This window comes from Mesoplodon mirus, assembly GCF_964341445.2.
Source record: "Mesoplodon mirus genome assembly, chromosome: 5".
NCBI lineage: Eukaryota > Metazoa > Chordata > Mammalia > Artiodactyla > Ziphiidae > Mesoplodon > Mesoplodon mirus.
Window position 1 is genome coordinate 73,732,521 of NC_138980.1, and position 13,307 is coordinate 73,745,827.

Sequence of the window (13,307 nt, forward strand, 5' to 3'; positions counted from 1 at the left end):
TTATCACTCTAATAGAAAAATGGGCAAAAGATGTAAATAGGCAGTTCACAAGAGAAGAAATATGAATGGCTAAGTAGGACATGAAAAAGATGTGTGGTTTAACTATCGGAGAAATTGACTAGAAAGCAGTTGACTATGAGCTTTATAAGGTCAAAGACGGTGAGTCATTCTCCGTTTTATCTCTGGCTCCTAGGACAGTACCTAGACATAGTAAATAGGCTCATGTATTTGTTGAATGAATGAAATAAACAAATAACGTTGGAATAATTTTTTTTTTACTTCTTAGATTGGTGGCACGATTAAAAAAGACTCATAATGCCTGGGATTGGAAATGGCATGGTTAAAGGGCAGTTTCATACTCCTTTGGGGCGCTGTCAATTAACACAATCTTTTCGAAAAGCAGTTTAGTGATATACGTTAAAGTGGTATAGCATATATCCTTTGACTCAGCAATTTCACGTGGAGAAATTTATCTGAAACTGAAATAGTGTGCTGGCGCACACGTGCACACACACACACAATCATTATAATGTTTATCATACTAAATTCCGGATACAACCTAACTATCGGGCTTTCTGGTTAAATGAATACTATGCAGTCAATCAAAGAATGAAAATTCATATGTATTGATGTGGAACTATGTTCATTACTTATTAAATGAAATAAGAACTGTATGTGTAACAGTTTTCTACACGACTAATGTGTGACTCTTTGCAATATTAAAGGGAAGTTTCACTTCCCTGAAACTATTGGTGACTTCTGCTTTCTACTTTATGTTAATCATATTAGAGTTTTTGAGCAAAGAGCGAGTATTACTTGTGTAGTTGGAAAAACAGACCCATCAAGGTTATCTCTTTTGAAAAAGGAACCCTCTACACTGTTGGTGGGAATGTAAATTGGTGTAGCCACTATGAAGAACAGTATGGAGGTTCCTTAAAAAAACTAAAAACAGAGTTACTATATGATCCAGCGATCCTACTCCTAGGCATATATCTGGAGAAAATTATAATTCAAAAAGATACATACACCCCAGTGTTCATAGCAGAACTATTTACAGTAGCCAGCACATGAAAGCAACCTAAGTGTCCATCAACAGATGAATGAATAAAGATGATGTGGTATATATACACAATGAAATATTACTCAGCCATCAGAAAGAATGAAATAATGCCATTTGCAGCAACATGGATGGACCTAGAGATTATCATACTAAGTAAAGTAAGTCATCAGAGAAAGACAAATATCATATGATATTGCTTATATGTGGAATCTAAAAAAAATGATACAAATGAACTTATTTACAAAACAGAAATAGACTCACAGACATAGAAACAAACTTATGGTTACCAGAGGGGAAAGCGGGGAGGGATAAATTAGGAGTTTGGGTTTAAAATATACACACTACTATATATAAAATAGGTAACCAGCAAGGACCCACTGTATAGCACAGGGAACTATACTCAGTATCTTGTAGTAACCCATAATGGAAAGGAATCTGAATGTATACATATATATGTGTATAACTGAATCCCTTTGCTGTATATCTGAAACTAACACAATGCTGTAAATAACTATATTTCAATAAAAATTTTTTTAGAAAGGTTTATCTCTGTTGGAAAATACAAAAGTGGAAGACTGTTCCTTATTAACATTTACAAGAACAGCCAAAATATTTACTAGGGTCAAGAAAGAAGATTTACCTAAATAGACATCCTTCATATTATGTGTGAAAACTGGATATTCAGATTTCAGTTTTCTTGTGTTTAGCTTATGAGAATAGTAGTTGGCATATTTTGCTGTTAGTTGAGTTAGTTGTATCTCATTCTTTCTATATACTCAACACCTAACAATTCTACTTCTGAGTTTACCCTAAAGAAATAATGAGGTCATCAGTCATATGGCATACATTGTGTTGCATCTACTTTTCCTCACAAAACGGCATTTATGGAGATTCCTCCAAGGTAACTGGCAGTGATCTACCTCATTTGTTTTAAAAAACAATGGTTTATTTAAGCATTTCTTTTTTCTTGGGCATTCAGTTATTTTAAATTGTTTTACCACTAAAAACAGTGCTGCAGTAAACATCTTCATAGCTTATGGCTGTGCTTTTAATTCTGTGGAATATAGTCCCACAAGTGAGGTTACTGGGCTGAAGGATTTGTCTTTTTTCTGGCTGAGTTTGAAATGTCTTCACCATTTTATAACCGTCATCTTAGAAAAGTATGTGGTTTTTAACTGTTATTAAATAAAACATTTATTTAAAATTTTTATTTATTTATTTTAAATTTTATTTATTTATTTATTTAGGCTGGTCCGGGTCTTAGTTGTGGCATGCAGGATCTTTTAGTTGCAGCATGCTGACTCTTAGTTGCGGCATTTATATGGGATCTAGTTCCCTGACCAGGGATTGAACCCTGACCCCCTTGCATTGGGAGCGAAGAGTCTTACCCACTGGACCCACTGGACCACCAGGGAAGTCCCAAAACATTTTATTATTGAATTGGTTTTGTTAACTATTAAAATCCCATATATCTTTGGGTTTATTTCTTCCCTCTGTTTTACTGATCAGTTTGTTCATTTCTGTGCACTACCATACTATTTTGATAATGGTGATGGCTTATAGTAAGTTTTAATCTAGTGTGGCCAATTCTTCTTGTTCTCTCCCCAATGCTAAGTATTTAATAGATGCTTGTTGCATATTAAGTTAATAGTAAACTTAATAATAAACATTAAATCTTGCTTTAGATAAATTCTGGATGCCCATTTACTTTAGGGAGCTGAGCTTGGCATGTGGATGTTGTCCTCTCCTAGCAGTGTAATAAATGTAATTTCTTTCTGAAATGTAATAAATTGTGACACAGAGGAGGAGTTGAGGAGAATTGGATATCTGTGTGAATTTGGAGACAGGGGTGCACCTTAGTCATGAGAGAAATATTTTAAGCCCTAGAGAAGAGACAGTTTGATGGTAAATCCCAAGGCTGAAAAATGTTGGAAAGCACCCATAGTGCTCTAATATATAAATTTTATCACTCTTATCCTTCCATCTTTTATTTTGAAAAATCTCACACCTATAAGAAAAGTATAATATACATATGTATACCCTTCACCTAGATTAACATTTTTCCTGCGAACATTTAATTGCTGCTGCTGCTACTCTTCCTTCTCTTCCTGACTCTTTCCCTCCCTCACCCTCTGTCTTTCCCTCCTTCCTTTATCCATCCTTCTCTGTCTGTCTGTCTGTCTCTCCCACCCTCCACACACATACTATCTATATACATGCTATCTATACATAATAAATATATATTCCAGTGGTCATTGAACCATTTGAGAGTTGGCAAACATGATGACATTTCGCCTGTGTGTTGTGTATGTCCTAAATAAGAATCAAAGATTTTCTCCTGCATAAACAAATACAGTTATCACATTGCTATGATTATCTGAAATACCATTCATATTAAAATTTTCCCAAGTTTTCCATTAATGACCTTCACAACAATTTTTTCCTCCTCAGATCCAGGGTCTGGGGTATGAAGGATCATGCATTGCATTTAATTGTGTCCTCTTTCTTTCTTTCTTTCTTTCTTTCTTTCTTTCTTTCTTTCTTTCTTTCTTTCTTTATGGCTGCGCTGGGTCTTCATTGCTGCACGCGGGCTTTCTCTAGTTGTGGCGAGTGGGGGCTACTCTTTGTTGCAGTGCATAGGCTTCTCATTGCGGTGGCTTCTCTTGTTGCAGAGCATGGGCTCTAGGTGCACAGGCTTCAGTAGTTGTGGCATGTGGGCTTAGTAGTTGTGGCTCATGGGCTTAGTTGCTCCGCGGCATGTGGGATCTTCCTGGACCAGGAATTGAACCCGTGTCCCTGCATTGGCAGGCAGATTCTTAACCACTGTGTCACCAGGGAAGTCCTGTTGTGTCATCTTGAATGTAGAATATAGACATAATCTCCAGTGCCTGCCCCTGTCTGTTTGTCTCTCCTTTTGTTCTCTGACATTGTTTGAAGAGTCCAGGCCAGTTTTGTAGAATGTTTCTCAGTTTAAGTTTGTCTGCTTACTTGTGATTAGATTCAGATTAAATATTTTTAGCAGGTAGAATACTGAGGTGGTGATATGTCTTTAGTGCATCACATTGGAAGGCACATGATGTCAGTTTGCCCCATTATTGATATGTTAAGTCTGATCACTTGATTATGGGTAGTGTTTACTTCTCTACTTCAAAGATTTTTTTCTTTATACTTGATATTCTGTGGGGGTGATACTGAATATTCCATTGCCTCCCAAATTTTTACCCAATGGTTTTAGCATCCATTGATGTTTTTTGCCTCAATTATTACTTTAGTGGCGGCAGAAAAGAGATTTTTTAATTCTTTCATTTCTCCTACATTTATTAGTTGGCATTCTTCTATGAAGAAGTACATTTGCTCCCTGACTTATTTGTCTTTTAATTTTATTCTTTGCTATTATTCTGTGGATTCAGAGATTTTTCTTTTGTTTTTAAGTATAGTTGATTTACAATATTGTGTTAGTTTCAGGTGTACAGCATAGTGATTCTGGCTTTTTTGAGGATTATATTCCATTATAGGTTTTTACAAGATATTGGGTATAGTTCTCAGGGGTTCTTTTTTTATTCAATTTGTTATATTCCGTTGCTTGTTCATTGTGATGCTCATGTTTTAAAATTTGACCAGTGAGAGCCCCTTCAAGCTGGTTCTTGTGTCCTTTTGATATGTCTCCATCTATTTTTGAGCGTTTTCTTACTGTTACAACAAGATACTTTAGGCTCACTTTTTACCTTCCTTGCTATAGCTCTGGAATTATCTATTTCCCGAAGAAGTCCTGTTCCATTTTAGCAGGGAATGATATTAGAAAACAAAATTTGGGGGCTTCCCTGGTGGCGCAGTGGTTGAGGGTCCACCTGCCGATGCAGGGGACGCGGGTTTGTGCCCCGGTCCGGGAGGATCCCACATGCCGTGGAGCGGCTGGGTCCATGAGCCATGGCTGCTGAGCCTGCGCGTCCGGAGCCTGTGCTCCGCAACGGGAGAGGCCACAACAGTGAGAGGCCCGCGTACCGCAAAAAAAAAAAAAAAAAAAGAAAGAAAGAAAACAAAATTTGGTTGCTGAGGGTGCTTCTTTCTACCAGATTGTCACTGCTTCTAGACTCTTTCAGTGGATGGAGCTAGAGGCACCATATGTGTGTGTGTATATATTTGTATATGTGTGTATATATACTTAGATATAATTTATTTTTAATATAAGCATGAGTTCATAGTACTACTTTCTAATCCCCAAAGGTTCTTTTTCTTCTTATTCCACTCTATATTTGTATCTGTTTTCCCATAGTAAGGTCCCTGGTTCCCTAAAAGTTTCAGGATGTTTACATTTACTTATTTGTTCAGTCTTGTAGCAGTAAAATTGCTACACCATTATCTTTACCAGCAACCAACCAACTAAAGTTGCAGATATTTCTTTGCATTTCTTTTTGTCCCTAGGATTTCATTTAAAACTGTTTTGAATTTTACTGAATTGGGAAGAAATAGAAAATATGAACAGACCAATTACCAGTAATGAAGTTGTATCAATAATTTAAAAAGTCCCAATGAACAAAAGTATAGGACCAGATGGCTTCACAGGAGAATCCTACCAAACATTTAGAGAAGAGTTAACACCTGTCATTCTCAAACTGTTCCAAAAGATTGCAAAGGAAGGAGTATTTCCAAACTCATTCTTTGAGGCCAGCATTACCTTGATACAGGCACAGACAACACAAAAAAAGAAAATTACAGACCAGTATCACTGATGAATGTAGATACAAAAATCTTCAACAAAATGTTAGCAAACTGAATTCAATAATACATTAGAAGAATAATACACCATGATCAAGTGGGATTTATGTCAGAGGTTCAAGGGGGTGGTTCCACATCTGAAAATCAATCAGTGTTATACACATTAACAAACTGAAGAATAAAAATTATATGATCGTTTCAATAGATGCAGAAAAAGCCTCAGACAGAATTTAGTGTCCATTTATGATAAAAAGCTCTCCACAAAGTGGGTTTAGAGGGAACATACCTCAACATAATAAAGGCCGTATATGATAAGCCTGCAGCTAACAACATAATGGTGAAAAGCTGAAAGCATTTCCTCTAAGATCAGGAACAAGATAAGGATATCTACTTTTGCCATTTTTATTCACCATAGTATTGGAAGTTCTAGCCACAGCAAACAGGTAAGAAAAAGAAATGAATCCAAATTGGAAAAGAAGAAGTAAAAACTGTCACTGTTTGCAGGTGACATGATACTATAAATAGAAAATTCTAAAGACATCACCGAAAAACTACTAGAGCTCATCAGTGAATTCAGTAAAGGTGCAGGATAAAAAATTATGATACAGAAATCTGTTGCATTTCTATACACTAACAATGAACTATGAAAATAATCCTATTTACAATTGCATCAAAAAGAATAAAATACCTGGGAGTAAACCTAACTAAGGTAAAGGATCTGTATTTGGAAAACTATAAGACACTGATGAAAGAAATTGAAGATGGTACAAATAGATGGAAAGAGATAACGTGTTCATGAATTAAGAGAATTAATGTTATTAAAATGACCATACCACCCAAGGCAATGTACAGATTCAATGCAATCTCTATCAAAATACAAGTGGCACTTTTCACAGAACTAGAACAAATAATTTTAAAATTTGTATGGAAATAGAAAAGACCTTGAATGGCCAAAACAGTCTTGAGAAAGAAGAACAAAGCTGTATGTATCATGTCCCCCGATTTCAAACCATACTACAAATCTACAGCTATCGAAACAGTATGGTACTGGCACAAAAAGACATATAGATCAGTGGAACAGGACAGAGAGCTCAGAAATGAACTAATACGTACATGAGCAATTAAACTATGACAAAGGAGACAAGAATATACAATGAGGGAAATACACCCTCTTCAGTAAATGGTGTTGGGAAAACTGGACAGCTATATGCAAAAGAGTCAAACAGGACTACTTTCTAACACCATGCACAAAAATAAATTCAAAATGAATTAAAGACTTAAATGTAAGACCTGAAACCATAAAACTCCTAGAAGAAAACATAGTATGCTCTTCGACATTGGTCTTAGTAATAATTTTTGATATATTCCCTCAGGCAAGGGAAACAAAAGCAAAAATGAACAAATGGGACTGTGTGAAACTAGAAAGCTTTTGCACAGTGAAGGAAACATCATCAAAATGAAAAGCTGCCTACTGAGTGGGAGAAGATATTTCCAAATGCTCTGTCAGATGAGTGGTTAATATCCAAAATGTAAAAGAACTCATACAGCTCAACGTAAAAAACACAGACAGCCCAACTGAAAAATGGCCAGAGGATCTGTAGACATTTTTCCAAGGAAAACATATAGATGGCCAAGAGGCACAGGAGAGATCCTCAGCATCGTTAGTCATCAGGGAAATGCACATCAAAACCACAATGAGATGTCACCTCACACACAATAGCCATTATCAAAAGACAAATAAAAAGTGTTGGGGGGGCTTCCCTGGTGGCGCAGTGGTTGAGAGTCCGCCTGCCGATGCAGGGGACATGGGTTCGTGCCCCGGTCCGGGAAGATCCCACATGCCGCGGAGCAGCTGGGCCTGTGAGCCATGGCCGCTGAGCCTGCGCGTCCGGAGCCTGTGCTCTGCAACGGGAGAGGCCACAACAGTGAGAGGCCCGCATACCGGAAAAAAAAAAAAAAAAAAAGTGTTGGGGAGGATGTAGAGGAAAGAGAACCCTTCTGTACTGTTGGTGGCAATGTAAATTGGTGTAGCCACTAAGGAAAGCAATATGGAGATTCCTCAAAAAATTAAAAATAGAACTGCCATATGATCCAGCAATTCCACTCCTGGGTATTTACCTGAAGAAAACAAAAACACTTGAGATATGTGCACCCTTATGTTCATTGCAGCATTATTTACAATAGCCAAGATATGGAAGCAACTGAAGTTCCCATCAGTAGATGAATGGATACAGAAGATGTGATCTATAAATATTTGTAATGGAAAATTACTCAGCCATGACAAAGTGTGAAATTGTGCAATTTGCAACAATATGGATGGACCTAGAAGGTATTATGCTAAGTGAAATAAATTAGAGAAAGACAAATACTGTATGATTTCACTTATATGTGGAATCTTAAAAAACAAACAAACACAACAAAACAGAAACAGAGTTTTAGATACGGAGAACAAACAGGTGGTTGCCAGAGGGAAGGGATTGCGGGGCGGGGGCGGGGGAAGAAACAGGTGAGGGAGATGAAGAGGTACAAACTCCAGCTTCAAAGTAAATGAGTCAAGGGTTTGAAATATACAGTGTGGAGAATATGGTCATAACTATGTAATATCTTTGTATGGTGACATATCTTAGCTAGATTCATTGTGGTGATCAGTTTCAAATGTACAGAAATATCAAATCACTATGTTGTGTAACAGGAACTAACATAGTGTTGTAGGTCAATTGTACTTCAAAAACAAACTCAGAAAAAGAGATCTGACTTGTGGTTACCAGAGACTGGGGGGCTTGGGGTCGGGGTCCAGGGAATCGGATGAAGGCAGTCAAAAGGTACAAACTTCCAGTTATAAATAAGTACTAGGGAGGTACTGTACAACATGATTAATAAAATTAGCAGTGCTGTATATTTTATATGAAAGTTGAGAGTAAATTATTAGTTATCACAAGAAAAATAATTTTTTTCTATTTCTTTAATTCTGTATCTATATGAGATGATGGATGTTCACTAAACTTACTGTTATGATCACTTCATGATATATATCAAATCATTATACTGTACACCTTAAACTTGTACAGTGCTGTATATTAATTATACCTCAGTAAAACTGAAAGAAAAATTTGTTTGTCATTAATATATCAACTTAAAATAAGTACCGGATGGGTACTTAAACAATTTACCTTAAGTAATTAAAAATATTAGATGGAGAACCTCCTTTCTACTTGCTAATTTTCTTTTAAAAATTATTTTATCTAGTAGTCAGATTTTGTTATCATACAGCAATTTGTTATTTTTTACTGAATCCTGTTTCAGTACAGTTGCAGATGTCCTGAGGAATATAGTTTTGCCTTTACAAACAGAGATATAATTCAAATTGAGTCATACTTAAATTCCATAATAATTTTAGGGCAGCTCAAGTGGAATTACTGGAATTACTGCTTTGGGGAAAACTTTATTTTAGGCAGAGATACTGATGTTGAAAGACACAGGAGAAAAAAATAGAACTGACATATTAGATGTGAAAATAAGTCAAATCAGAAAAAAATTAGAGAATAAGAGCTACAACTAGAATATTAGTTCTTATAAGCTTATATAGTTCTATATAAGCTTATAGTTCTATAAGCTTATAGAACTTAATATTAGTTCTTTTATAGTTCTTATAATCATTTAATTTCATTATGAGCTTCTTGGCAGCCTTGTTTAAAAGAGGAAATATTCAGTGTGATGACTTATTGTTTAAGAAAAGGTTTTATTGAATTATAGGAGGAATTTTATTGTGGGAATCGTCCGTTTTTGAAGTAAATGTTCACGTGTTTCTTGCATGATTATTTTAGTGCTGTTGAATACATAAAATTAAATCATAGTTTAAATAAGGCATTTCTGTGGTTTTCTGATCTTTCAAGAATTAAACTTAGGGAAACATAAGGAAATTGGTCATTAACATAGACCCAAACAGATACAGATAAGTTTGTATGTTGCAGCACCATAGCTCTAGAGGTCTATTTGAAACCTGATTGTTGGTGATATACAGTTATTAGTTGGTTCAAGTGTGCCGGAGGATAATAAATGTTCTTTGTTTTTATTTTTGAGTACCAAAGTGTAGATGTTTTATGGTATTTATTAAAGAAAGAATCAAATACTTTATGTGGTTCTGATGGGAGACCAAAGCAAGCACACACTATTTCCATAACCTCAAAATAGTTTATGTTTTCTTATAAATTTATTAGAAAATTGTGCATATAAGAAAGAACTTGAATACACATTTGGACACTTAGAACATTTTTTTAAACACGAAACTGCTTTATTTGCATGATATTAAACTAATCAGGATGTTTTATCTTTGAATGTTTATTTGTACTTAAAAAAGTCCTCAAGAATATATTGGTTTTGCTGTCCATTCTCATTTTATGATTATAGTTTCCCCCAGTCTTGATTGACTTTAATTTTCTGATTTGATTTGATTTATGAATCAAAAGGCTGGAAATACTCCACAGTATAACCTGTTTTTTCCCTTTGGCCTCCAACAGGACTTTCAAAACAAAACAAAACATAACCAGGACAATTGATTAAAACTATCTCCTGGGAAGAGTGTGTTGACAACATTTTTCATTATCTAACCAAAATTCCCGCTGCTATAAATAAACTATTTTCCTTGGTTTGTTCTTAGTGACAACAGTATGACAACATACTGTCACGATTATAGAAATGACACCCTCATTTACCCTTTCTCCCCAAAGACTTTTTCTTTTTCCATACAATTTCGACTACTGTTACTAACCCAAGTTAATTTTAGATTCTATTGCTGAAAGCCTCAGTTTTGCCATTTATTGAGGTGCTAATTGAAATATTAATGTATTTAGAGCAGAAATGTCGTTTTTTAGGGAATCTAGAGCAACAGCAAAGCTGAGGTCAAACTGCCATAAGGATGGACACCAAGGAAGCTGTGTTTGGGACAAAAAGAAATCAAGATAAGGTAGATGCAAAGTAGAGAAAAGCACTGGACCCTGGGGGGAGAGGGTGGTAGGTGGGAGTGGGTTGTATGCCTCTAATGGCAAAGGATAGCTAGATTTCTGAAGAGGAAGCCATAGAAGGCTTATAGGAAATATTAAGAATTATGGGTTTAAGTACTACTTTCCCTCTGAATATAGAAGTTTTAGCTGACTTTTAGCTAGCAGAACACTTAAAAATTCATAAGGTTAAGTATTTCAGTGGGGTGGATCCTAATATTCTGGGCTAGTGTTTCCTGTCTGGATAGTTGTGGAAGACACTGTCGGTTTAGTTGATAAAACCGTTGCCAAAACCCAACTTCAGTACTAATGCCTGTTATTACTTGAAAGTTGAAAGGGAATCTCCGATTGAAGTGTTAAACTGACAAAATGAGTACAGAACATTTAATTTTTCCTTTTCTTTTTGTGATGTAAAGATTGTGTTTCTCTTCATAGCAACATGAACCGTGAAGACCGGAATGTGCTGCGTATGAAAGAACGGGAAAGGCGGAATCAAGAAATTCAGCAGGGGGACGACGCCTTCCCACCTAGCTCTCCTCTCTTTGCTGAGCCATACAAAGTTGTAAGTTGTCCGTTGAATGTTTTTTCCCCTGTAACATAACAGTTTTTGTTTTTAAAATTTTTAAACTTGAGTTTTTATATTAGAAAGGGTTGTTATGTTACACCTTTTAACAGTTTTTCTTTTTCTCAGAATATACTTTTTTGGTGTAAACTTTTCATTGCAGTATAACATACTATGGAAAAGTACACAAAGTAAGTGTTACAAATGAAAGAATTTTCACCACATGAGCAACCTCACGTAATTAGTACCCAAATCAAGAACTACAGCATCACTAGTACCCTAAAGTCATCCTCACAACCCCCCACCCCCACCCCCATTGCTACCCTATACTCTTGAAATATGGTCTGGAGTAGCTCAAACATTCATATCTGTATTCCTGGCTCTACCACTAACCCTGAGCAGGCATTTCACCTTTCTGAGCCTTGAATTAAATTAAAAGTTTGTGAATCACTATGCATTGTCTGCTGTTTCCTTGGCTATTTGGGTATAACATCAAAGACAAATATTTCATATATTCTTTTGTTTCTCCCTATTTCTTGCCATTTGCTTACTTAGTTTACTAAGTTTCAGTGATTATTAGTAAGTTTGAATAAATGTGTCTTCAGCATCAATCTGATTCTTTTTCTGTTATCATATACTAAATTCTCTGATTTTCTATATGTTTAATGCTTAATTAACAATATCAAATTTAGATTAAAACATGTTATCAGACGTGTTCAATAAATTGAACTAATTGCTTTTTTTTTTTTTAAACTATCATGGTACTTGATTTGGGATTACATAAAACACTGAATCTGATGACTCTGTTGTAGCTGTAGTGGCCACACATGTCTCTCTTAGGTTTGATTTGGCTTTGGATTTCATTGGAAGTATTATTATAATTTAAAGGCTTGTACTGTGTATAATAGTTGTAATACTATGTATTGCAGCACTAGTGACCATTGTTGGCTTTATAGTATGAGATTGAGAGTGTGTTAGACTTTTTTCTGATGAAATACAAATGTAACGACATATCCTGGGTTTACCCTTATAACATTTGGTGTTTGTAGAAACCATTTGGGAGCTATATAAAAAAACATTTATTCAGAGCTTATAAGGATTGTCCAATGAAGGGCAGTTATACTGACATCATTTATGAGTGTAACACAAAACTTTGGGATAAAAGACATTTTGAAAAGAGCAGGAGTTTGGTCCAGAATCTTTGAATCATACTACAACTTATTTTGTAATTACATTGTAATGAATTGGATTTGATTTCTGATCTTGATGTTGTCAATAAATTGCTGTAGATTTACCTCTCAGTCTGATTTTCAAATAATCTAAAGTCATTACTGATTCCTGCCAACCTCAGAATAAATAGTGGTGGTTCAGGCTTTTCTGTTTGTTTCAAAGTCTTGATTTCCCTTTTAATGTAATCAGTCAACTTTTTTTCTTTCATGTATATGCTTACAAAAGAGTCCTAAAGCTTGTAGACATCTTGGACCTTATTATTCAAGAATAATTCTTGAAACTTAAAGTATGTATTATTGACTTCAAATGTTGGAGCATTTGATGGTCAGAATTAATAGTCAAGATTTAAAACTTTATTACTGGATTTTCCATGCTTAATTTGTTGTTGATTTTTATTAACTTGTTGAGTCACAGTAAAAGAAGGAATTATAAAAAGTCATTTGCGTATAACTTGTTTAAGTTTTTATTTCTGCCTCTAATTATAACATTGAATTATAAGGAATATGATGTTTTCCTGGACTGCTAAAATGTGCGTATTGGCTAATCTGTGACTTGGAACTTAATTACATAAAGGCATAATTTTCCTGCTCTTCAAAAGATTTTACTACTGTTCCAATATATTTATTGGTGAAATTTGGATTTTTAAAACATCTACTGTAGTCTATTGTGTATATTTCTTAGTGTCCTCTAGGATATTTGTGTTTTAACATGAAGGTTTTTCACCTTCAGTTCATTTTTTTCA

At 35.1% G+C, this 13,307-nt stretch overlaps 1 protein-coding gene across 1 annotated transcript in view; it reads left to right on the plus strand.

Moving 5' to 3' along the window:
* Positions 1 to 13,307, plus strand: part of AFF4 (ALF transcription elongation factor 4) — a 97,950-nt gene that overhangs the window by 21,797 nt on the left and 62,846 nt on the right. The window contains exon 2 of the mRNA XM_082624014.1: positions 11,209 to 11,335. Coding sequence (XP_082480140.1) covers positions 11,213 to 11,335 — 123 coding nt within the window. The 5' untranslated portion in view covers positions 11,209 to 11,212. The remainder of the gene's footprint in view (positions 1 to 11,208; positions 11,336 to 13,307) is intronic.